This window comes from Tenrec ecaudatus, chromosome 4, assembly GCF_050624435.1.
Source record: "Tenrec ecaudatus isolate mTenEca1 chromosome 4, mTenEca1.hap1, whole genome shotgun sequence".
NCBI lineage: Eukaryota > Metazoa > Chordata > Mammalia > Afrosoricida > Tenrecidae > Tenrec > Tenrec ecaudatus.
Genome location: NC_134533.1, coordinates 72,186,170 through 72,211,333, shown reverse-complemented (window position 1 = coordinate 72,211,333; position 25,164 = coordinate 72,186,170). Strand labels below are relative to the sequence as shown.

Genomic DNA, 25,164 nt, shown 5'->3' with positions numbered 1-25,164 from the left:
GAGGAACTGGGTTCATAAGAAAGAGGCCATTTCCTCTTTTTTCTTTTATTGTAATCAGTTGAGGGACAAGCAGTTGTTTTTTGGGGTTGTTTTTTTTTTTTTTTTTAAGGAAAAACAGGGGACTTTCGGCTCTTCAGTGACCTGGGACACACCCTTGTGTTTTTCTGGTTGTTTCTTTGCCCCCATCGTCGCTGTTCAGTGCTGTCCAGTTGATTCTGACTCATAGTGGCCCCGAGCACAGCAGAAAGAATCACTGCCTGGACCGCTGCCATCCTCTCGGTGGTTCTGCTTAAGCCCGTTGTTACAGCCACCGTGGCTACTTGACCTTCAACTTAACCAAGCACGAGGTCCTCTTCTAGGGACAGGTCTCTCTTGATAACGTGCCCAAAGCACGTGAGACCAAGTCTTACCACCCTCCACTCTAAGAAGCAGCCGTCCGCTAGAATAATGAGCTCTGCTCTTTCGTCCTCGACAAGAAGCCACGAGGCTCGAGTGTGGGCCTCGTGGGGGGTTTGTTTTGAATGAGGTTCTCCTCTGAGTCAGAGCTCTCACATTGCGGCCTGGTGACAGCCCCCACAGCCACCTCGGCAGAAGTGGAAAGTGAAGGGACTCCTCTACTCTCCCACCCCAGCCTGGGTTTAGGAGACAGAACCGCGGAAGCGGAGTGGAAGGCTTCAACCCGCTTCTCCAGCCTCCGCCTTGACCGTGACCCCTCTCTTAGGCCTCACGGCAGCCCTGCTGAACTAGTGGGAGTTTCCAAGCCTGCCAGGAGCCGTCTGTATGCTGGGCGGTTTTGTTTGTTTGTTTGTTGGTGCACTTTCTTCCACTTGGACACCCTTCCCAGCTTCTCCCCGTGTTGTGAGCCTACTTATCCATCAAAACTCACTTAGACGTCCCACCCCTTGGGTCCCTCTCCTGACTTTAATCAAGACCTCTGAACTGTCATGCCAAGAGTTTCCCTTTCCCCTCACAACCCCCACGGGATAGCCGGCGACCTTTCTAAGACACAAATCTTTGTCACGTCACTCCTGGCTTAAAATAACCTGTCAATAGAATAATCCATCAATCAGTGCTTCAAGGGCTCCTCTTTGCCCTCAGGAAGACATCCAAAGCCTTTCTTTCAGGCTGGGACTCAAGGCTTGATCTCTGCTGACCCCCCTCCCCCACTTCAGCTCACCCCTTCTCGCTCTCCTGGTCACCCCCCACTCGCTGCTCTCAGCACCGCATCTCCGACACGCCTCTCCTTCCTGGACTTTCCTGATTGTGCCCACCATGTTGTGCCTCATATCTGGGCCCATTGGCTACACTGGGGGTTCTGTTTAATTTTAAGGCCAGTCCAGACTTAACCTCAGGAACTTCTTCCCCAATGGTCCCAGGAAGAGTCTGTAGGGCCCCCCTTTTCTGTCTCATGTATAACTTTGAGATATGCTGGCTGGTTGGGTGTTCGGATGAATGAATACGTGAATGTCCCAGAACGGCTACTTCCCCCGGCACCAGGATTAATGGTATGTGTCAGTGTGTTTGGCAGACATCGGACTGGTTGCTCTTCCATAAGATAATATAATGGCATCATTCTCTATTTAGGGATTGGATGCGAGAAACCCATCAGCTGAAAACCAATCCGTTGAAAGGAAAGCCATGTCTTTAGGGGCGTGACCTGCATACAGTCTATATGGATCTTCTGGTGAAGCTTGCTCTTTCTAGCCTGCATTCTCGGATTCTGGTTATTGGGGTGTGAGCCAGCAGCCTGCCATACGACTGCTGATGTTGAGTTCATCCGTCCACAACCACATCTATTAGGAAAAGCCTTGAGGTAGTTTGTTGATTGTGCCAACCTGGCCAATAAACACATCTGGGGTTAATTGAAGGGCGGAGAGATAAATGGCTCAGTGAGCCTTGCCTTTCTAGTTCTCAGGTCTCTTGCTTTGTGATGGTCGGACCATAGTGCAGCTGCTTTATCTAGTTCCCTGCTTTAGCTGGCAAGGCTCACTTCCTGCAAGACATCCCTGAGGAGAAGCCATATGGACCTACCCCGATGCAGCCCCTGGGTGCTGGAACACTGATGTGGAGACCCCTGCCAGCGCTGAAATGCGTACACATTCACTGACTCAGCTTTCCTCTTGCAGTTGGCAACATTGCATCTGTTTTGTGAGATGGAGGAGGACTTTGTGGATTGGTGTTGGACATATGGGTTAATGTTGGACTTGTGGGCTTGGGCAGTCCTGAGTTGGGATGCTTTCTTGATGCGCACTTAACCTTTATCTAAAACTCTCTCTTATACATGAGTTTCTGTGCATTTGTTTCTCTGAAGTACCCAGACCAACACAAACCTCCAGTCGGACACCTGACCCACAGATGTAGGACTTACCAGCCTCCTCAACCGGATGAGCCAGTTCCTTGTAATAAATCTCTGTTTATATGTACAAGCAGCACCAGTTTTGCTCCTCTAAATAACTCTGCCTAAGACCCCGGAGTAAGCCCATTTGGTAGCACAAGGGGACGCAGAAGGAAAAGGCTGCTCTGGAACGGAGAAGGAAAATCAATAAAAATGTAAATCTGGTGGAGCAGCGCTGTCCCAGGCTGGCTGTGGGGAGAGATAAGACAGACTAGCTGAGCCCTAGCTGACAGTGGAAGAAAGATTAGGGGACAAGTGAAACTGGGGCAGGGCAGGGCACAGGGAGTGTGTCTCCCCTTAGTGGTGTCTCCTCCACGTGCCTCAGTGTTCCTCCCACCCCCACACTGTGAGGGGACACGGGAAGGGGATGGAGACTTACAATTGATCCTGGAGGCAGTGCCCGGGATTGACTAGAGTCAGCTTCGGGGAGACAGGAGGCAGGCAGGATCAACCTCACTGTGCGGGTGAAGAAATTGAGACCCAGAGAAGCAAACACACCTGTTCAGAGGTACCCCACGAGTAAGCCAGCAGCAGAGCCAAGAGGTGACTGAAGATCCACTCTCTTCACTCTAAGAGGTTTTGAGTTGAGATTCAGACTCCTAGGAGGTCACCAGGCAGACATCAGATGTTCCCTCACTTTTGAAAATGTCCACACAATTATGTTCATGTGTAGCTTTAAAGAGAACGTCTATATATTTTGCCAGATTCCCAAAGATGACCGTCACCGCCACCACGGCCGATAGCGTGCCACCGCTGGAGGACAAGCTAGAAACTTGAGGAAGTGGGGACGGAGAGAGAAGCTATGGCGCGGGAATAAAGGAGGCCATGTGAGCTGGGGAGAAGCTTCAGCAAGGGCGTGATGGTGGTGATGGTGGTGGTAGAGGTGGAGGTAATGGTGGTAGAGGTGGAGGTGATGGTGGTAGAGGTGGAGGTGATGGTGGTGGTGGAGGTGGTGGAGGTGGTGGTGGAGGTGGAGGTGGTGGTGGAGGTGGAGGTGGTGGAGGTGGAGGTGGTGGTGATAGTGGTGGTGGTGATGGTTGGAGGAGGTGGTGGTGGAGGTGGTGGTGGTGGAGGTGGTGATGGTTGGAGGAGGTGGTGGTGGTGATGGTTGGAGGAGGAGGTGGAGGTGGTGGTGGTGGAGGTGGTGGTGGTGGTGGTGATGGTTGGAGGAGGTGGAGGTAGTGGTGGTGATGGAGGTGGTGGTGGTTGGAGGTGGTAGTGGTGGTGGTGGAGGTGGTGGCGGTGGTGGTGGTGATGGTTGGAGGAGGTGGTGGTGGTGGAAGTGATGGTGGTGGTGGAGGTGGTGGTGGTGGAGGTGGTGGAGGTGATAGTGGTGGAGGTGATGGTGGTGGAGGTGGTGGTGGTGGAGGTGGAGGTGGTGGTGGTGGTGGAGGTGGTGGTGGTGGAGGTGGTGGAGGTGATGGTGGTGGAGGTGGTGGTGGTGGAGGTGGAGGTGGTGGTGGAGGTGGTGGAGGTGGTGGTGATGGAGGTGATGGTGGTGGAGGTGGTGGTGGTCGTGGAGGTGGTGGTGGAGGTGGTGGTGGTGGAGGTGGTAGTGGTGGAGGTGTTGGTGGTGGTGGAGGTGGTGGTGGAGGTGGTGGTGGTGGAGATGGAGGTGGTGGTGGTGTTGTTGATGGTTGGAGGAGGTGGTGGTGGTGGTGGTTGGAGGTGGTGGTGGTGGAGGTGGTGGTGGTGGTGATGGAGGTGGTGGTGGTTGGAGGTGGTGGTGGTTGGAGGTGGTGGTGATGGAGGTGGTGGTGATGGAGGTGGTGGTGGTGGTAGAGGGGCTGGTGGTGGTTGGAGGAGGAGGAGGAGGTGGTGGTGGTGGTTGGAGGTGGTGGTGGTGGTGGTCGAAGGTGGTAGTGGTGGTGGTGGTTGGAGGAGGAGGAGGTGGTGGTAGAGGGGGTGGTGGTGGTGGAGGTGGTGGTGGTGGAGGTAGTGGTGGTGGAGGTGGAGGTGGTGATGGTGGTGGTGGTGGTTCTGGTGGTGGTGGTGGTGATGGAGGTGGTGGTGATGGTTGGAGGAGGTGGTGGTGGTGGTGGTGATGGAGGTGGTGGTTCTGGTGGTGGTGGTGATGGTTGGAGGAGGTGGCGGTGGTGGTGGTGGAGGAGGTGGTGGTGGTTGTTGGAGGAGGAGGAGGAGGAGGTAGTGGTGGTGGTGGTGATGGTGGTGGTGGTGGTGGTGGTGGTGGAGGTGATGGAGGTGGTGGTGGTAGTGGAGGTGGTGGTGGTGATGGTTGGAGGAGGTGGTGGTGGAGGTGGTGGTGATGGTGGTAGTGGTGGTGGAGGTGGTGGTTCTGGTGGTGGTGGTGGTGGTGGAGGTGGTGGAGGTGGTGGTGGTCGTGGAGGTGGTGGTGTGGTGCCAACTCTATTCCAAGTCCCAGCAGCCCTAGCTGAGAGAGCTGAGCTGCCCCGTAGCCTTTCTGAGATTGCCTTGGAACCAATTCAGTGGCACACAGCAGTCTTCATGGGAGTAGATTGCCAGGTCTTTACCCTGCAGAGCTGCTGAGGAGTTCAAACTATCACCCTTTCGGTGAACAGCTGAGGATTTAGCTTGTTAAAGGCATCGTGTTGAGAAAGAATTCAGCCTATCCAGGAGAGCGGCGAAGATGCCTATGGGTTCGGGCTTCTCATTCATCTGGGCCTCCATTGTGGTGATGGAACCTGGACCCCCCGCTCTGCAGGGGAAGCTGCCGGCCAAGACACTTCCCAGCATGAGCTCAGAGGCAGAAGGAACTCGGGCTCAGGCATTAGAAAAGCACTTGAGGTCCGAATCATGTCCTCCTACTTGACATGGGATCTGGATCAATAGCACCTGGCTGGGGCACGTTCCTTTCGTGCTTGCAGTCCGGGGGAAGTAAAAAGAAAGATTCCCAAGTCCAAGTCTGGGCTTCCTCGGTCACGAGTAGGGTGCTGTCTCCTGAACCACTCACTCCCTGGGAAGCCCACTGACCTTTATCTGCCCCACCGCTTGGCTGGCTCTCCAACCCAGGGACCTCGGGGGTGACACAGGTGTCTCCTCATGCTGACCAGCCTAGAAGGAGCCCCAGCAATGTGTTCTCATGGCCGCGGTTCCTCAGATGTTGAAGAGAGGATAAACTGCTCCTGTGCCCTGTGTCTTCCCGGTGTGTTTCCCTGCATGTGGGGGAGCTGGGGCAGCCCGGCCTCTCTGGGATCTGTCAAGTTGGTGCGGGGGCTGCAGGGGAGTTGGGGGTGGACTTAATTTGGGCTCATCATGAGGCATTTGCTATCCCTCTCCACGTGGGGAATGGCTCCTGGGGCTAGCTCTACTCCCGCCCCCCCCCGCCCCCCTCGCATTGGTGACATTCTGATGACATGGGCCGCCTCCGATGCCGATATAGAAGTATTATGGGCTGCTTGGCCTGCAAGTAGATGGGCAGTGGAGGAGAAATAGGAGAAATCGGATTTGACGTGTATACAGAGCCGGAAGCCAGTCTGTGAGACATTTTTTAAAAAATTGTGGGTTGGGAGGAGCCTTGTCAAAAAATATTGTCAAAGAAAGCTCTGCCTTTGGGGTCATCCTCTTGACGTCGTGTTACATGCTTTTCTGTGTTTTGGTGTCTGAAACCCAGGATTGATGAATCTATAGGGTCAGCACATAGAATAAGGGTTTGCGGTATGGAGTGGGAGTAACAGTGGGGGGGGGTGTAAAAGGGAGGTGACGTCAAGAGGTCCACATAGACAAAGAATGTTTGGAAGCCGATTGTGGTAGCAGTCGTACAATTTTACTTGATGAGATGGAAATATGGAATGATATAGGTATTAAATCCTAATTAATTTTTAAAAAGCTATGTAAGGTGGTATGTAAACTAGTGAATAAAACCACGATGTAATTTTTCCACACTGTGGGGCATATTCGATGTGTTTTTACTGAAGTTTCATTCTAAGGAAGTTTCACTTCCTCCCCTAATTCAGTTGTTCTCTTTCTTTAACGAGGCCTCTCCCCGCGGTATGAACGGTGGTGCCCGCACAGCTGGAAACCTGCGCCCCGCAGTCGGTGGCCTGTGTGATCTTGTGCCATCACTGACCCTGCCTGGCTCCATTTCCTCTTCGGCAAGGAGGGGATGGGGCAGTTGGGACGGGGCAGGAAGCCTCGTGACCTTATTCCTTTTCTGACACCATTACTACGGGGAACAGCCCGGTCGGATGAAAATCAGACCCCATTATAAAGATCGGGAAGAGGTAACACACAGGAAGTCACTAGGAGTCGCATCCAGCAGAACTCAACTGTAAATAACCAGAAATGATGTGTCGCAAACTCTAACGCAGCCTCCCTCAGCTTTGAAGGAAGAGGTTTATGCAAGAACGAATGGACTCTCCGAAGAGAGAAGGCAGGACCGGGCAGCGGCGCCCTCTGGGGGCCTGTGCCACCATCTCAGTCTGCCCTCCCGGGTGGGGCGCCCCTGGCAGGCTGCTGGAAGATTCGTTTCATTATTTAAAACAAGACAAAACACACATTTAATAATCAACGATATCTACCATTCCAGATGACTTCTGCAAAACCTGGGATGTCAGAGGGAGGCACAAGAAAATATGCACGTACTAAATAAAGGCCTTATCTGGTTGGAGGGGACGCTGACATTTTTGACCCCGATAAATACTCACATTGCTCGGATTGCTGCACAATATTAAAGGTGTCAGTTGGTATTTTAAAATCGAGAATTGGAATTTGGGTACTTTCTTCTTTCACGAGGGAAACAAACCTTCAACCCCCTGTCAAAGGGAGTCCGTTGTTCAGAGGGCAAGTCATGTGTGTCCCCACTGCCAGCCCCTCCAACCCCAGCTTGGTCCCTGGCTCCCAGTCCAGGCCTGGGGAAGGCCCGGCTGACAGCTCCTGGTTCTGCCTCCTCCTATCCAGATCGGGGCATCTCCCAGGTAAGGAGTGTGGTGGCAACAGAGCGGGGTGTCGGCACCGGGAAGCTCTCTTTTCCTCATAAGGAAACAGCCAGGTCAGGAGTCCGTTCCCGTTCATAGGGCCTCTATAGGACACGCTAGACCAGCTCTACGGAGCTTCTGAGGCTGGACGCTTTCCGGGAGCAGACTGCTGCATTCTCCTCCTGCAGAGCCACTTGGGGTTCAAGTTGCAGCCCTTTGGGTTAACAGCCAACTGCAGAGCTACTGCGCTCCCAAGGCTCCTTGGTCCAGAGAGAATGGGGTGTAAAGCAAGACCAGGCCTGGTGTAGACAAGGACTGAGCTGCCCAGCCCAAAGCATGGGCAGACCCGCTCGCTCCACAGAGCTGGCCATGACTGCTCCTGGCATTGTGGGCCTGGCTGTTACAAAGAACCAGCCCCAAAGAGAACCAGATGTTGCCCCAGACCCATGGGTGCCACAGAAGCAGACATTCTCTACACAGCCCCAGGTAACAGGAGGCGTCGGGAAGGAATCGGTGAAACAAAGATTTTATTTACAAGACGCTGCAGAGACTTGGAGGCACCCGGTGGGCTACCGGTGCATGTGTGCTTGGTCCCTGAAGGTGGGAAAGTACCCAAGGGTGGGGCCTGGGTCTCTCTCCCTAGACTAGGGCCCTTAAAGGCCTAGTCTTCATTCTGTGGCTCCCTGAGTCTGGGGCCTGGGTTCTACCCTCAAACCTCTATACTCAGTCTGGGATCCCTGAGCGGAGGGCCACTGAGGATAGACTGGGCCCCGGCACAACAGATCCCCAAGGCCCTGTCTTCCCTGGGCGCACCCAGGTCAGGGCCAGCTCCCATCCTCCCAGCGGAGTCTACTTTCAGAGCCCAGTGCAGGGCTCGGCCTCCAGGGGGCACCAAAGGGACACACCTGGAAGGATGCGGTCCTGGGCACCACCTCCAGGTGGGGTGGGGCATAGTAACACCTGACTTCATCTTGACCACACAGCTGGGATGAGGTTGGACGCAGGCAAGCCCATTCCCACTGAGCAGACGGGGTGGCTGAGGCTCAGAGAGGATATTCCAGACAAGCGGGCGAGTTCAGCAGAGTCCATTGTGGAGGGCAGCCTGGCCTACTGTGGTCCACGTCCCTGGGCCTCGGGGAACGATGTATAGTCCTTCTACTCAGGCACTGGGTTCAGGGGAAGCCTGTTGACGGTGGAATGATGGGAAAGTCCCTCTTGCTGTGAGCAAACTCCCCAACTAATGCCTTGGTTTAGATGAGCAATGAAGGCCCAGAGAGGGTCGGTGACTTGGTTAAAGTCACACAGCAGGTTAGCAGAGTGGCCAAGATTAGAACACAGGAAGGACTCCTGACACCCCGTCCTGGGGCGGCCCCTCTTGGCTAGAATGGGGTCCCCAGACAGCTCACACTTTGGGGTCCTCAGGCTTCTTCTCCGGCCCCGAATCCAACGGCTGCTCTTCTCGGCCAGGTTTGGGCAGGCTCAGCTTGGCGGCTGCCTCTTGGCGCTGCTGCCTCAGGACGACCAAAACCAAGGTGAAGCAGGCCAGGGAGCTCATCTTGAAGAAGAACTGGAGGCCAATGAACCTGGGTGGAAGAGCAGGGGCTCTTGAAGAGGACGGTCCAACCCAGGACTTAGGTGGCCTGGAGCCGGGGGCAGAGTGGGGCCCACAGTGCTCGCCCATTGTACGGTGGGAGGCAATGAGGCCCTGCAGAGGACCCCAGGAAGTCTAGCAAGCAGACCCCGTCACCATGGCCATGGCTGGGAGCAACCCCACAGTTGACCCTGGTGGGGTCCTTCCCTGGAACAGGGGAGGGTCTGCAAAAGGGGCCCTAGACAGGGGTGGGGCATCTTCCTTGCCTGCCTGCTGTGTGGCACGAACCAGCTCCTCTGTGCCCTCTCTACGTGCTCATAAACTTCAAAGTCAAACTCAGTGCCATTGAGTCAATGCTGACTCATAGTCACCCTTGTGTGGCAGGGTGGGACTGACCCTGTGTGTTCCCCACCAGGACTGTAACACTTCACGGGACTAGAAAGCCTCATCTTTCTCCCAAGGAGCAGTTGGTGGTTTCAAACTGCTGACCCTGTGGTTAGCAGCATGTTAGGATATCCTCATTCCCTCGCCCCCCAGAAGAGGACTCTCTCCCCTTTGTTACCTTAAAGTTCCTCCCCTAGGAGACATACCTCCTCCCCCACCCCTGCCGCCCACAGCCCCTGTCCACAGGGACCATGCTCTCTGCAAAGCTGGAAGTGACCAGCCCTGCACCCCAGCCTGCTGGCAAGCCCCTCCTAGCAAGCCCCAGAGCTGGCAGCCTCTCTGCCATCAGGCTCATTTGAACATCTCATTGTACAGATGGAAAGACTAAGCCCACAGAAGAAGCCACAGAAATGACCTCCCTCTGCCGAAGGGATCAGTTATCAGGCGTCAAAGAACAAAAAAATCATATCATTGTGTGCTCACCTCCCTGATACGATCGCTGAAGACAAATGGGTGCATAAGCAAATGTGGTGAAGAAAGCTGATGGTGCCTGGCTACCAGAAGATAATGCCTGGGGTCTTAAAGGCTTGAAGGTAAGCAAGCAGCCATCTAGCTCAGAAGAAACAAAGCCCACATGGAAGAAGCACACCAGCCTGTGTGATCATAAGGTGTCGAAGGGATCAGGTATCAGGCATCATCAGAACAAAAAATCATATAATAGTGAATGAAGGGGGAAGTATGGAGTGGAGACCCAAAGCCCATTTGTAGGTCACTGGACATCCCCTTACAGAAGCGTCTCGGAGAGGAGACGAGTCAGTCAGCGTGCGACGTAGCAATGATGAAACATACAGCTTTCCTCTAGTTCCTAAATGCTTCCTCCTCCCCCACTATCATGATCCCAATTGTACCTTACAAATCTGGCTAGACCAGAGGATGTACACTGGTACATATAGGAACTGGAAACACAGGGAATCCAGGGCAGATGATCCCTTCAGGACCAGTGGTGTGTGACAATACTGGGAGGGTGGGTTGGAAAGGGGGAACTAATTACAAGGATCTACATGTGACCTCCTCCCTGGGGGGGCGGACAACAGAAGAGTGGGTGAGGGGAGACGTCGGACAGGGCAAGATATGACAAGATAATAATTTAGAAATTATCAAGGGTTCATGAGGGAGAGGGGAGCAGGGAGGGAGGGGAAAAGTGAGGACCTGATGCCAGGGGCTTAAGTGGAGAGCAAATGTTTTGAGAATGATGAGGGCAATGAATATACAAATGTGCTTTACACAATTGATGTATGTATGGATTGTGATAAGAGATGTATGAGCCTCTAATAAAATGATGAAAGAAGAAAGAAAGAAAGAAAAAGAAAGAAAGAAAGAAAGAAAGAAAGAAAGAAAGGATCTCTTTCACCGCTAGGTCATTTACCGGACTCTGCAGGCCCAGCCTGGGATGGTTACCCAGTGTGGGTTCAAGGCCCAGTTTGGCCAGGCATTGGTATTTGCTGTGTGGCCTTGGGCTGCTGACATGGACTCTCTCTCCTCTGTGATAAAAGGGGTGCTGGCAGAGTGGAACCTGCAGGACGACTGTGCCCAGCACATGCCAGGCAGCAGGGAGATGCCATGGTAGCTCAGTTCCCCTGCTGGTGTCCTGCTGGGGTCCCAAGTGTCCTCCCAGCCCCCTTCCCACAGCCTCTGGCAGCTGCCGCCCCAGCCTCACCGGGTCCGGAGCAGGTCATGGTCGTAGTAGCGGCAGACGGCTCGGCGTCCACAGCTCTGGGCCCAGTACACGCAGGTAGTGTCGATGGTGCTGCCGTGGACCACGGGGCTGAGCATCCAGGCTGCAGGAGGAAGGGGCTCAGGGAACACAGCAGGGCCCCGGGGCCCTCACCCCTCCGCATGGGCTCCTGTAGTCCTCAGGGGCACCCGCAGCTTCCCTGAGGAGCTGTGCAGCTTCTTTCTCCCCACCACCTCCAGGTTAAAACCCCAAAGCCACACTCGCTGCCATGGAGTCAATGCTGACTCGGAGTGACCAAACAGGGCATGGCAGAACTGCCCCTGGGTTTCTGAGACTGCAGTTCTTCATGGTAATCGAAAGCCTCGTTTTTCTTCTGTGGAGCAGCTGATGGTTTTGAACTGCCAACTGGGCGGGTAACAATGTCTAACCACTATGCCACTACCTCCAAGTTAAGAGCCCCACTCATCCCTGTGCCTCCAGGTTTAGCATGCAGTGGTAGGCTTCCAGACCCCAGCAGGCCCGCCCATGGTCCCAGCAGACCCTTTTACCAAGTACTCTCTGCAGCATGAACTGGATGCCCACCGCCAACGTCTTGTCTTCTTTCTTCACCCCCCTGACAAGTGGGAACAAGCACAACCTGAGCATTAAGAGGGCTCCAGGCCCCAAGGGCCACACAGTAGCAAAGAGGGGCTCTCATCACCCCTGTCTCTTGAAAGGTTGGGGGCTCAGCCCCTGTACCTCATCTCCCTTTAACCTGCAGAGCCTGGTCCTGTGTACCAGACACACTCCCTGGCCACTCAGACTCTGTGCTGACCTCCCCCTGGCCCTGATCAAGGCCACCTCCTCTCCTACGCTGGGTAAGACAAGGCATTGGGACAGACAATCACTCCCCCTGGCTTCCAGCCTGAGCTCCCCGGCAATCCCAGTTCCTCCCCAGTAACAGTGATGGCTGGCACCGCGGGGGCTTCCCAGGGGCTCAGCCCCCTGAGGTAGGGACCTCATTTGACCCATCTCACAGAGAAGGAGACCAATGTGAAGCAACTTGATCGAGACCCCAGTTAACCAGCCAGGATCTATCTCTGCATCGCAGAGCCTGCGTTCTAACTCCTTGAAATCACGCTGCCTGCTGGGGCTTCTCGCCCCCTCCCCCTTCTCTCTTTCTCTATCTCCCCCGGCCCCCGGCCCCCTGCCCCCAGCCTGTCCTATGAACCTACAGGTCTCTCAATGCTTACCAGGACTCTATCCCTCATCTACTTCTCTAGGCTGCAGATAAGAAATAAAGTAACCCCAGCATAGTGAAAAATCGGGATTGTCCCGCCCTGTCCCTGCCCGCCCTCTACCCCAAGATGGCTCTGATGTTGGCATCAGGGACTATCCGTCCAGCCCAGCAGGCATTTTCAGGATGAAGGATCCGGCCAAAAGCCAGTGGGCAGACTGCACAGGCTGGGGGTGCAGTGAGCTTGCCCTAAGTGCAGCAAGTGTTCACTGACATGGCCTGACGTCCTGCCTCCCCCCACCCAACGGGCCCACCGACTCAGTTTGGTGTCTCGGGCACTCTCCTGTGTGTGCCCATTTCAGGGAGGTCAGGCCAGGGCCTCAAAGTGTGCTGTCCCCACCCCCAGCCCCACCCCAGGGTAGACAGGTACTGGGTCAGGCGCCAGCACTTGTGATGTGACCTGGGGCTGGCTCGTGAATTCCTCTGAGCCTCAGTGCTTTTATCTGTAAGATCGGGAGTGAAGTTGTTCCATCTGTTGTGGGGACCAAGACATACAGTGACCTTTCTGGGCACCCCCCACCTGGTTGTGGTTGAGCATCCTCAGTGCCCACCTGTCCCCGCTCACCCTGCTTCCGGAGCGGCCCTCACCTTAGGATGAGCATGAAGGAGGGGGTGTGCGTGATGCTGGCCAGCGCCGCGCTCACGCTGATCAGGAGCACGAAGGGCAGCACCAGGTGGCTGCAGGTCGAGTCACAGGAGCCCGCCAGCACAGGGCCGCCCCCTGCCACACAGCTGCAGTCCGTGTAAAAGGCCTGTGGGACGGGGGTAGAAGAGCCTTCAGGTGCTGCCAAAGGCGGGAAGGTTCACGACAGGCCCGGGGCACAGTCGGCTGCACCGGCTGCATTCCGGGGCGTCAGACCTCTTGGCTCTGTTTGCATGACTCAGGGAGCCAGGCAGTTCCGTGTTCACAGGCTGTCCATACACAATGGAGGCTATCTCTCGTCTGAGACCGTGGGCAGCCAGGGAGGTCAGGGTAAACATGGGAAGGGACCCCGAAAAGTATCACCTCCAGTGACTCCAACTCATGCATGAGTCCATCCATGCAGTGCATTGAGCCCCATGCCACATAGCCTTCAGTAACACTGTGACCCCCATTTCACAGACCGGGAAACTGAGGCCAAAGAGTTAAGACCATGTGTCTATGGTAACAGAGTCAGCCAGAGGCCGAACAGGGGCTTGCATCCGGTGGTTTGGCCTCAGGGCCCTGGGCCCCACTTCCACAGGAAGACCACCACCTCCTCCAGAGGCCTGCCTCACCGGGCGGGCCAGGACTGGATGGGCGGGCTCTTGGGGAGATCAGACCAGTCAGAACAGCAGGTGTTAGGAGGGTGTAACAGTTCACCCCACCTGGGGGCATCTGGCTGGATTCTGAAGAAATGTCAGCACCATGGTCTACTCTGGCCAGCTGGCAGGACCCCAGCCGGGCCCGAAGGGGTCAGAGCAGGGATCCTGCCTCATGGAGGTGGGGTGGGCTTCTGGAGAGAGAGACATACTGTCCTAACAAACAGCTGAACACTGCCCTCCTCACTGCCTGAGGAAGGTGGCTTTACCGTCCTCACTTGTCCTTTGGGGAGACTGAGGAGGAAGGGGAGGGCGAGCCACCTGGTTTGGGTGGCCTTTCTCAAAGGGCACAGAGAATCACTGCTGATTACATTGCCCTCGACCCCCTACTGAGTGCCCCCTGGGGCAGGGCTCTGTGGCTCGGCAGAGGAACTCAGTGTGGGCTTGTCAACTGACAGACTGAGGACGGGGCGACAACACCGGCCTCTTCACCGGTCTTCTCTTTCGTCCTACACTTGTTCTGTCTTTCCCCGCACTATGGCCTCTAGCATGGTCAACTGATTTCCAATTCCCTCTTTTCTTGCTCCAAAACCATCCGTGCCCCCCCACCCCCCATCACTCTCGGCCTAGCACCTCCACTCTCCGCCTGGCATTCAAAGCCCGTCTCTGAATGGGCTTGGCTTTACCTCCGAGGACCCTGCCTTACACTTTGGTCCCAAGAAGTTCTTTGTGGTTTCTCAAAACAACGTGTGTGTGTGTGGGGAGTCTGCAGCTGGGGGCCGGTCTGGCTCAGACCTGTGCCCTGGGCACAGGAAACGGACAGAGAATAACCTCCTACTTCTTCCACAGAAGGGAGAGGCAGCCAGACAAGCAGAGGGTGGGACCGATAGGGTGTGGCAGGTGCAGAGGGACGGGGAGAGTTGGGGGAGCCGCCGGGGTTTGACAGACCGTGCTCTTGTTCATGGTCTCCTGGTTCCCCCGGCTACTGCAGCCTGCGTGGCAGGGGGTGATGTACTCCACGTGGGTGCTGGGGTCGCAGACGGGGTTAAAGTCGTCTGATGGGCAGGAGCAGGACTCGGAGCAGCCTGGAAACAGCTCCCGCTCAAGCCGGGTGCTGCAGGGAGAGAAGACGGGCAGGGTTGGCCTGGCTCTTCTCCCTTGGGACCAGGAGCTGGGACCCCATCCCTAAGAGCCCTGGCTGGAGCTTTCCATTCCACACAGTTTGTTTCCCTGTCAGGGCTGTGCCCTCGCAGTGTGCCCTGTGACCTCCTCGGCCCAAGGGGGATGAGCAGGGATATGGGCAGAGTGGGGAACATTGGACCAGAGACTCAGACCCCCTTCAAGTCTCAAGAGTCTACCAGTGTCTGAGCAGCTTCTGCAGCAATCTCTGCTTCTCTATGACCCTCTACACAAGAAAATTCCTGAAAAGTGTCCTTCTTGTGATGGGCTGGGCTGGGTCCTTTTCTCTGAGTGCGGGACTGGTAAGGAGGCCGGGGGTTGCCAGGCCCCCTCCTGCCTCCCTCCCTCTGGGCTCAGGTTTTCTGTGTGTCTGCTCAGCAGGGTACCCCCTTACCCATGTCATCCAGTCTCATGATGTCATGGCCTATACCGGGTGCCCTGTCCACTGAGACCAGGATTTGCCTTAGGCCCTCCTGAGGACTTGTCCTCAGACTCCAGGGATGCCCTCAAGGTGAGGTGAACGAGATGGGTCAGCTGAGCTCTTAGGGGACAACTCTCCCTGAGTGGGGGCAGGGAGGTGGCCACTAGGACTCAGAGTCTGACCTGGCTTCACAGCTAACAGGAAGCACAGCGCACCTCTCCAGGGAGGTGGAGAGCAAGCTATAGGTGGGCACCGGCTGTGCTCTGCACTTGGAGGGGAGCCGGTGGGATGGAAGACCAGGCATAGAGGTGAGCCTGGCAGCAGGGGCCTGCCTAAAGGCTGGGGGTGGAGCTGCCCCTGAAATGGCCCTGGGAGGGGGGTGGACAGGTGGGACCTGGAGGCAAGGTGAGCGTACCTTCCTTCCCTCCTCCCATGCCAGCTAGTGTCTCCTGCCCTGCCTGGAGGTGCCTCACGCAGGACAGGGAGCAGAGTGGAGTGGCCTGAAGGGGAAAACCTACCAAGAAGCCATGCCAGGGGATCTGGCCAGGGCAGGCGTTTTGGGGTACAGCCTCTGCCAGCAGCTGGCAGTCCGAGCAGGGCGAACCCACCTTCCTCCACCCCATCCTCCTCAGGGACCACTTGGAGCTGGTTATTCCTGTAGGGGGAGCCCTGGAGCTGGACTCTGTCCCCTTCAGCTGGGCAGCAGACCTGTCTCTCTGAGCCTGACTGTCCATATCAAGTCTATCTCACAGAGATGGTGAGGGTCCACAGAAGCACTAGGTGGGCAGGAGGCCCTCGGTTCTTAGTTGCTGTCATTTGAGGCTTCTTGTCTGAGTGAGGGCCCAGGGGGAGTTGTCCATGAGAGCACAGGTGAGATGGGGCAGAGTCCAGGTGTGAGCGAGAGAGGGCAGACTGCCTCTTCTCCACCCAATCCTCCCTCTAAGAATCATCGCAGAACCCTGGTGGCCCCCAGGGCTCCTCCAGGCACAGCAGGGCTCTGTGCACAGGAAGTGCAGCCGCCTCACTGTCTGCAAGCAGGAGGAAGGGACACAGGGAGCTGTGGGGGAGCTGGTGAGGGTGGGGCCTCATCCAGAGACAGGGCGATCCCTCCGCCTCAGAGACTGGATCTGGGTGCCAGAGCTGACACCTGGGTGGAGGGTAGCTGTGCCAAGGATGAAGTGGGGACAGCGAACGTTGGGGAATTCTGACTGGGTGTCCTGGCCAAGCTAAACTGGAGCGGTTCCCGGGCACAATGAAATCGTTCTAGAGAAGAGGCAGGACAGCGTCCTCCCTGAGCCTCTCAAGGGGAGGGGTGTGCTATGTATGTATGTGAGGTGCAGGGGATGAATAGGCAGGATGGAAGCCTCAGAGGTCACCTCTGGGAGGTGGGAAGCAGGTGCCGCCCTACAAACTTTGGGAGAAATCAAGCAACCGCCTCACCTCATTGCCACAGAATTGATTCCAACTGGTAGTGGCCTATAAGGCGGAGTAGAATTTCCCCTGTGAGGTTCTGGGGCCGTGAATCTCTACGGGCGCAGAAAACTTCTCCCTCCCGCAGAAGGGCCCGTATAGGTTCCAGCTGCTGACCCCACGATTAGCAGCGCAGCTCCTAACCAGCCCACCACCATGGCCGGGGAAGGACGTAGGAGCGATATGAGGACCCCCGAGGGGCAGCACTGCCTTCCTGCAGGCTCTCTGAGGTCTCGGCCTGAGCCCTCCCCAGTGCCTGTGTCCTTTCCGCAGCTGCTAACCACAGGCCGGCAGTTCAAACCCGCCAGCCCCGCCACGGGAGAGAGATGCGAGGCTGTCCGCATCCGTGAAGAGGGACAGCCTCCAAAACCCTGTCCCGATGGACGATGTGTTGGGATCCACTCGAGGGTGGTGTGTTGGGTTAGGGTCTTTCGGTCCTGAGCTCACCTCACCGGCCACCCTCACCCTCAGGGTGGAGACCTGCCCTCGCCCGTCTCCAACGCAGGTCTGAGCACTGCCCTCCTTCCGCTGTGCCCTGACTACTCTGGGGATATGGCTTGTAAGCAAAGAGGCGGGGGCCCAATGCTATCGTCAGGGGGCTAGTTCTGTGGCAGGTAGGTCCCTCATTGGCTTGACCTGCCCAGGGTCCCTGCCCCATCCTACCCCATGTTTCCACTCACATGCCCACGCCCACACTCACCCAGGCCCTGGGGTGACGCCTGCAATCTGGTGAGTGGAACAGCCCATAAAGAAGAGGGGCAGGCTGCAAAGGAGGCCCAGCAGTGCCCCCAGCAGGCAGAGGGTGGTACTGCGCATAGGGCCCAGGTGCAGGCGCTTGACGAGGACCCCGCCCACCACCACGCCCACGATGGCCGCGGGGATGGTGAGGCCTCCAATGAGCACGTTGGCGTAGGAGGCGGTGATGGAAAACTGGCGCTCCAGAAACTTGGGCAGGAAAGTGGCCATGCCCGCCACCGTGGACAGCAGACACACCTGGGCCAGGACCACCAGCAGGAAGATGGGGTGGCGTAGATTCCGCAGCAGCACCCTAGGGAAGACTGTTGGGGGTGGGGAATGGAGAGGAGGTCAGAGCAAGCAGACTGGACATCAGGCGGCCATACCAGGCTTTTCAGCTCTACCCAGTGAGTTCTAGTCCACGCTATTCCGTCCTCTCCCTCTGTCTCCTTCCTCTCCACCCCATCCCGTTCCAGTCACTTATACGGAAAAATCATTATACAGAACTGCATTCCATTCCATTGGATTCCATCTTCGAAGTCTCCTGCTACCCACCCTGCTCCCTTGAAGGGCAGGGCCACTGCATGCCATTCTGCTCCCTGCCACCCCATTCTAAGCCCTTCTGGGCGGTTCTATCACATCCCGGGGAACTGCTGCTCCAGGCTGTCCACCCCACCTCCTTCAGAACTCAAAAACCTCACTGCCATAGAGTCTCGGCCGCCTCATAGTAGCCCTGCAGGACAGGCCAGAACTACCCCTATGAGTTTCCTAGGCTGGAACTCTTTATAGGAGTAGAAAGCCTCATCTTTCTCCCCAAGAGCGGCTTGTGGTTTTGAACTGCTGACCTTGCAACCGGTTAGCAGCCGAACTCGTAACCACTCTGCCACCAGGGCTCCTTCCACGTCAGCCTTAATCCTGCCTTCTCCAGAAAGTCTCTGACTGCTCTGATTTCCTCACACCCCTACCTGCCTCGTCCACTCAGCCCTGGGGGACACAGTATCCTGTCCCACTTGCTGGCTCACTGCCCACCCCCTAGGTATACACTGGCTGTGGAGCACCCCAGATTTTGTATGTGGGCACCCTGCGGTGGGGGCACTAGATTCATTGAGTCCCCTTTTCCTCCACCCAGATTGCTTTGGTTCAGCTTCTGCCTGGGCACCAGCCGGGAGCTGGCCAAGGGACCTCACTCTTCACAGTCCTAACACACATATGCTGGTATCCAGAATAGTCCAGGCCCTGGACAGGGTGTCCCATGATAGGGCTGAGTCCTTCCTGGTCCCATCCATCAAAGGGTTCATACATGAATGGAAGAGACAGCTGCAGAGCCCCCCGCCCCCAGATGATGACACACAAGGATGAAGATCATGCGTGTAAACTGCAGTCACTCCACTGCCCCCCACCTCCTCCCATGGCTCCCACTCCTCACATGACCGAGGTCAGAGTCCCGGACCAGGCTGACTCCTGTAGCCTCCCTACAGGCACTCCCCTGTGCGCAGGGCACTCCTGAGTCCCTGAAGGCTGGGGGCTTCCAGTGAAAGGTCTCTGTACCTATTATTCAGCTTAACGATGCCCTCAATTTAGGAAGTCTTCCCTGACCCCAATCCCAGTTCTGGACCTGAACGATGGGATGGTCTGGGGAGGTGGCCATGGGTTGGGGTGGCAAGTGTAGTGGACTCCCAGAAAGGACCAGCAACAGAGACAAAGTAGTTGTTCTGGCATTGATGACCTCCCCCCAGCCCCCTGCTAGCCCCCCAAACGGGGCCTTGTTCACAGACTACCTACACTGCACATCTGTTGAACTGAAGGATACTCGGCATTGGGTAACTCCCTTCCCCTGTAAATTTCAGTGCACCCACTGGCAGGAGCGGTCAAGGGAACGTCCAGAAACAGGTTCTGTTCTGACATGTGCCGTGACTATTTCTTCACCAGCAACAAGGGGAAGAGGTGTGTTTCTGCCTGCAGCAGGCACAGGATCCAGGTGTGTGTGTGTGGGGGGGGGGTTAGGGGTGGAGAAGGCAAAGCCTTTCTAAGAAGAGGCATCAGAGAAGGAAACCACTAGCCAGAGCGACTGGGAGAAGGGCCAAGAAGGGCCCTCTCTGTTCCTGCAGCAGTTGGACCAGGGTCTCCATTCCAGGAGGCTTAGGCCTGTCTGTATAAGAGCATGGCCAAGCCAGCTGGTTCCCCAGCTAAGAGTTGTTTCCTTGGGACCCGGAAAATGAAGACAAACAAACTAGGCAGGAGGTGGAGGCTGGGATCTTGGCATTCCCCCTCCTTGACTCCTCAGGCCTGCCTTGGGTCCCTAGTTCCTTGTCACCCACACAGTCCACTCGACCAGCACTTGGAGTGGGGGGCTGTGATTCCTGGGTCTCACTCCAGTCTGCTTGTTCCAGTCTCCTTCCCTCTATGAGCTACTGTGAGGACCGTGGGGTGTTCATCTTACTTGGCTCAAGTTGTGCAGGGCCCTCATTGACCAGGTGAGGCCCAGAGAAGAGCGGGAGGTGGCGCAGGGCAGGGCCATTCCCCCTTCAGTCTCCCACCCCAATTCCCATGCCCCTCTGGCTCCAGGAGACTCATTTAGCTATTTCCATTTTCAGCCAATCTCCTTTGCTAATTACAGTGGTGTGCTCTGTCCCTACCCTCCATCTTCCATCCTCCATTGCTCCTCAGCACCAGTAGCTGTTTCCATAATAGATGGGAAATTCGGGGGGAGTGGGGGGGGTGGAGAGCAGCTTTTTACTTAAGAAGTTGGGCTTTTTACTTAAGAAGTACCTGAAGGAGTTGCCTCCAGTCAGAGATAAGTCTTCCCCATTGGGCAGGCGTCTCCCTGAGCTCAAGACAATTCCTACCCTGTCAGACAGGCCAGGTCCTCCCTTAGTTCAGGGACTAGATCTCCTCCATCAGATAGGGACATGCCCTTGGTTAAGGACCTTGTGTCCCCCATGATCTAGAGGTCACAGCTGAAGAATGGAGGCTCTACCTCTCTCTGCCTCATTCATGCCCAGGTGATCAAGGCCAAGACCCAGGATCCTGTTTCAGGCACTGGTGCCAGCTTCCCTCTGGGCAGGCAGGGATTCATAAGCTCTTCTTTGGTACAAGTCCTGTGCTGGCGCAGTGACAGCTGGGGGTGGGGACCTGAGATGAGGCAGTCCAAGCCCTTGCCTCTAGGACTCATGCCCTCCTTCTCCTAGACTACAAGCAGCCATGTGGGCCATGGCCAGAACAACAATATCAGGGTAGCAGGGGTCACTGAAGTGGTCACTGTCCTTTATACAAGGACATTTTAGTTATAGTATATCGCATTTCTCACCACAAGAATTAGTGACCCGACCATTACTCCACACAATCCGTGCAATTTGAGTCTCGCAATGTCAGTCATTGTTGCATTGACCGTGGTGTTTCAGAGGAGGACATCCGAGTTAGGGAAAGATTAAATGCTCCAAGATGGACACTGGCCAGTGTCGGCAGTCGGATTCAGAACTGGGTCTTCTGACGCACAGTCCAGGGCTCCCTTATTAGTAGCGAGCGTGCCCACAGCGGGCACTCAATCAGTGTGCTGAGGTCTGTAGAACTGATCACAACATACCACGACTGCTGATTGGTTCTGTGCCGAGTTTGGGGATCAGAGATCATTGAACTGTGGATCACCGAATCTGGTCCTCTCTCTCTTGGGAAATTGAGGCCCCCAAAGGAGCATTGACCCAGGACAAAGATCCAGGTCTTTGGACTTCAACCCAGAGCATCTTCCATTCATACCACAGCTTGGGAATTCAGCAGCTAGTATCTGAGGTCCTCCTTTTTGCAAGCTCAGCGGAGGGGGGGATGCAAAGAGGGGTCATGGCCCAGGGCGTGGCCTCTAGGAACTTGTGCAGACAAGCACGTGGCTCATCACCGAGCGGACACGGAGGGCTCTGAAGCGCTGAGAAGGAGAGGTGGGAGGGAAGCAGACCTGCCGCCTGCACAGCCCGTATGTAATTGAGGAGGAAATCGGGGTGCTTGAGCCTGACTTAAGAGGGGCAGGGAGACTTTTGAAAGGTAGCAATAAACAATGAATGGTGTTCCAGGCAGAAGGAATGATTTGAGTTACGATTGATACAGAATGTAAAGGTGGTAGGAAGGAGCCTGTCGTTGTAGAGGGAGAGTCAAGAAAGGATCCTGTCCGGTCTCACATCTCCCCGCAGATTGGCCCGGAGCTCACCTACCTTTGATGAACTGGACCACACTCAGGTCGGGTGCAACCTGAGCTAGGCTGTTCTGGCTCCCTGGGTATTCTCCAAGGCTCTGCTCACAGGAGGAATCCTTAACCTGGAGAGACAGGTAACCAAGGGTAGTCAGTGGTATGTGGGCCCACTCCCCTCTAGCTGTGGGCTGGGGTAAGGGCTCTGAGAGGGGAGAGGCCCTCAGGGCTTGGCTCCTGTCCGGAGCAATGGGGACCAACTGTGCTCTGCTTGCTCTCGGCACTGAGGCAGCGGAGAAGCGGTTTTAGGAAGAATTCATGAGGTTCCAGTCACTGCATTTTGCCCCCTCAATCCCAGTGTCCACATAGCCCATCGTCGTCCTCATCCTTAACCATGAAAGTCAGCAGCATAGTGTGCAGAACAGTATGGCGTTCCCTTAAAAAGCTGGAATTAGACATATCATGTGATCCAGCAATCCCAATATTTGGTATAAACCCTAGAAAATTAAGAGCCATAGCATGAACACCCACGACCATCACGGCAAAAAGGTGGCGACACCTAAATGCCCATCGATGGAAGAATGGGCAAACCAACACAGCACATACACACCGCGGAATACTATGCAGCAGTCAAGAATAACGCTGGATCCGTAATACGCGCCCCTCCCACGCGAAGCAACAAAATGCGTTTGAACTGCTGCATGAAAAACAGATTTTCTCTGTAAAATACTAACTCGCCCAATAAAAAGTTCAAAAAGAAAGGGAAAAAGTTACCATCAGAACCACTGACTTCTGTATCGCTCTCCCCATCACCTGAAACATCCCCCCATTCACGTCATCGACATCATCTTCAAGACCTCTCTCGGTACAGTGGCCGATGGTGTGACTGTCGGTCCCATCTCTGCCGCCCACGGCACTGTTAACTACACCTGCACTGCCATCCTCATCTGAAACTTCAGATTCGCCAGCGTCGTCAACGCCACGGGCGCTAATGTCACCATATCGCTGTCTTCTCTCACCGTCATCGGTGCCACCACTAAACCATCAGTGTCAGCACCCCCTCCTCATGGTCAGTTTCCATCAGCACTGCCGTCACTGGCACCGGCACCGGCACGTCCGCAGCTATTACACCGCCACCCATGACTGTTAGCACCCTGAGAGGCACCATACACCGGAGCTTCCAGTAATAGAGGTTGACAAGAAGTTGGGGTGACATGGGCCTCTAGATTCATTCTGCTCTAGCCCGTCTGCTCTTACAGGAGGCAAGCTGGGTTGGGGGAGGTGAAAGTCAATGGTCCCCTCTCTGCCCTTGGATGAATAAGGCCATGCTCAGAGGAAGTGCTCACCTTTGGAACCAGTATGAAGAAGCCACAAACAACCTAGAGGCTGTCCCCACTGCTGGCTGAAGTTGTCCTAGATGCCACCCGTGGAGGAGATGGCTTAGGAGAACACAGGTACAGTCTTCTGATTGTTGAAGAGGAAGGACACTGGGATAATGGCTCGTGCTTATTAAGCATACACTACAGGCCGGGCCCTGTTGTTCATGAACTCAGTACAACGTCACAGGCACCTTCTGAAGTAGGTGCCATTAGAACCCCCCCACTTTCTTCCCCTCCCCACATGATAAAACAGAGGCACAGAGAAATGAAGTCATGTTTCCCAGATCACAGAGCCCACATAGCGTGACTTCCGAGCCTGCACACAGGCAAGGAGGGAATCCAGGCCTGCACAGGCCCTCGGAACTGCCGGCATTGTGTGGAGCAGGAGCAGGGCAGGAGCAGGAGCAGGGCAGGTGAGGCTATAGATGCACACGTTTCCAGAGGAGAAAACCGAGTCTGGGAGAAGTTGCTGCTTGTCCAGGGTCCTTTGTAAGTGATCCAGTAGCCTCTGGTTGCGCTTTGTTCTCTTGGCCAAGGCCAGAGCCAGGAACGAGTTCCCGGGAGAAAGACATCAGCCCTGCGTGAGGAGCCTCGGTGGGGGAGCAGTTCTGTGTTGGGCTGGCTGCTAACCACACAGTCAGCAGTGTGGATCCACCAGCCGCTTCAGGGGAGCAAGATGAGGCTGCTACTCCTACAGAGAGTTACTGTCTCGGAGATGCACGGGAGCAGCTCTTCCCTGTCCTGTAGGGTCGTTGGGTGTGGGCTTCTGCAAAGTTGAGAACCTTGGAACACCCCCTTCACCTAACCCCCTTCCTCCCCCACCCCACCCGTGTGGCAGTGCTGCTCTGCTCTGTAAAGTTGCTACGGATTGGAATTGACTTGATGGCAGTGGGTAGGTGGGGGAAGTCCGTACAGGCCTCACCCTGGGATGATGCCTTAGCGAGCTGGGTGAGACCAACAGCTGGAATGCCCAACTCAGCACCTCCCTGCCGCCCCCACCCCAGGGGAGTCCTGGGGCTGGGTTCCAAGTTTCTCCTCGTGGCTCTCCATGAGCTCAAGGCTAGCCTTCTGAAGGAAGAGAATTCACAAGACATTTATTTATTTGTCTGAGCTTATTTCTCTGCCCTATCTTCTTTCAGCTGCAGGGAGGTTCCTGGCCGGGTAGATAGCAGGGTTCGGCTATGCTTCTTCTGGGCTTCTGTTTCCAATGCCTGAGCCCAGGGAGATCCTTTGGAGACTGGCTGGGGGAGTGTGAGAAAAGAGGGAGGCTGCAAGGAGGAGAGGAAGAGAGCTGGTCCTCGCTGCAATGGAAGGAAGGAAAGCAGTTGATAGGACTGCGGCACTAGGAGCCACTGGCCAGGTGAGGCCAGTCGGCATTGAGATGAACGGTATATGCAAAATCAGCATCACATGTCAAAGATTCCATTTGGGATAAAAAATAATGTAAAGTATCTCATTATCAACTTTTTATATTTCTCACATATTTAAAATGAGGCTATTTTGGATCTCTTGAGCTACAGAAACTCTATTGATAAGTGGGTTTAGTCGATGTGGTTGGCTCCCGGTACATTAAAAGGACGTCCCTGGGCGGCACAAACAGTTAAAGGACCCTGCTAACCACAAGGTCAGCAGTTCGAAACCACTAGCCCCATCCACAGGAGAAAGGTGGGGCTTTCTACTCCCATAAAGAGTTGCAGTCTCGAAAACCCACAGGGATGGTTCTACCCTGTCCTAGTAGGATTGTGACGTAGAGTCAGAATGGACTCGATGGCTGTGAGGTGAGTTTTGAGGACTAACCCAAGGGTTGGCCATTCAAGCCTACGGAGAGGCTCCTGCTGACTCTGCGAACAGACGTGGGTCCCGAGAGTGGGCACACACTCGCCGGCAACGTCCAACAACAAGGGCATTTAGAAATATTATATTTCTACTGGACAGTCCTTCCTCCAAGAGAATTGGCGAGTCTCCTTGTTCCTTGTAAAACTATGAGGAGGGTGGTCTGGTGGGAGGCTCCTGGAAGCCTGAGGAGAGAAGTGAGACCTCAGGAGAGGAAGTGGGAGGGGCTGGAGATCCAGGGGTCACTCCCACCCACCCCCACCAGGGAAGGCAGGTATGGTGCATCCTTAGAGACTAGCCCGGGATTCCTTGTTGGCGTGTAAACTGTACAGACCACCACTCCCGTGCGCACCCCACTTTCTTATCCGCCCCCTCCCAAGCCTCACAGCCCTCTGGCACACGGACTATGACTCCAC

The 25,164-nt window shown here is 55.6% G+C and overlaps 1 protein-coding gene across 1 annotated transcript in view; it reads right to left on the bottom strand.

Annotated features, from left to right (window-relative positions):
- Positions 1–6,178: 6,178 nt before the first annotated feature.
- Positions 6,179–25,164, bottom strand: part of SLCO2B1 (solute carrier organic anion transporter family member 2B1) — a 52,835-nt gene continuing 33,849 nt past the window's right edge. Inside the window, exons 8-14 of the mRNA XM_075546282.1 lie at positions 21,562–21,664; positions 17,328–17,685; positions 14,506–14,671; positions 12,865–13,028; positions 11,549–11,613; positions 10,983–11,103; positions 6,179–8,873 (exon numbers count right to left, since the gene is read on the bottom strand). Of these exons, the coding sequence (XP_075402397.1) occupies positions 8,693–8,873; positions 10,983–11,103; positions 11,549–11,613; positions 12,865–13,028; positions 14,506–14,671; positions 17,328–17,685; positions 21,562–21,664 (1,158 nt within the window). The 3' untranslated portion in view covers positions 6,179–8,692. The remainder of the gene's footprint in view (positions 8,874–10,982; positions 11,104–11,548; positions 11,614–12,864; positions 13,029–14,505; positions 14,672–17,327; positions 17,686–21,561; positions 21,665–25,164) is intronic.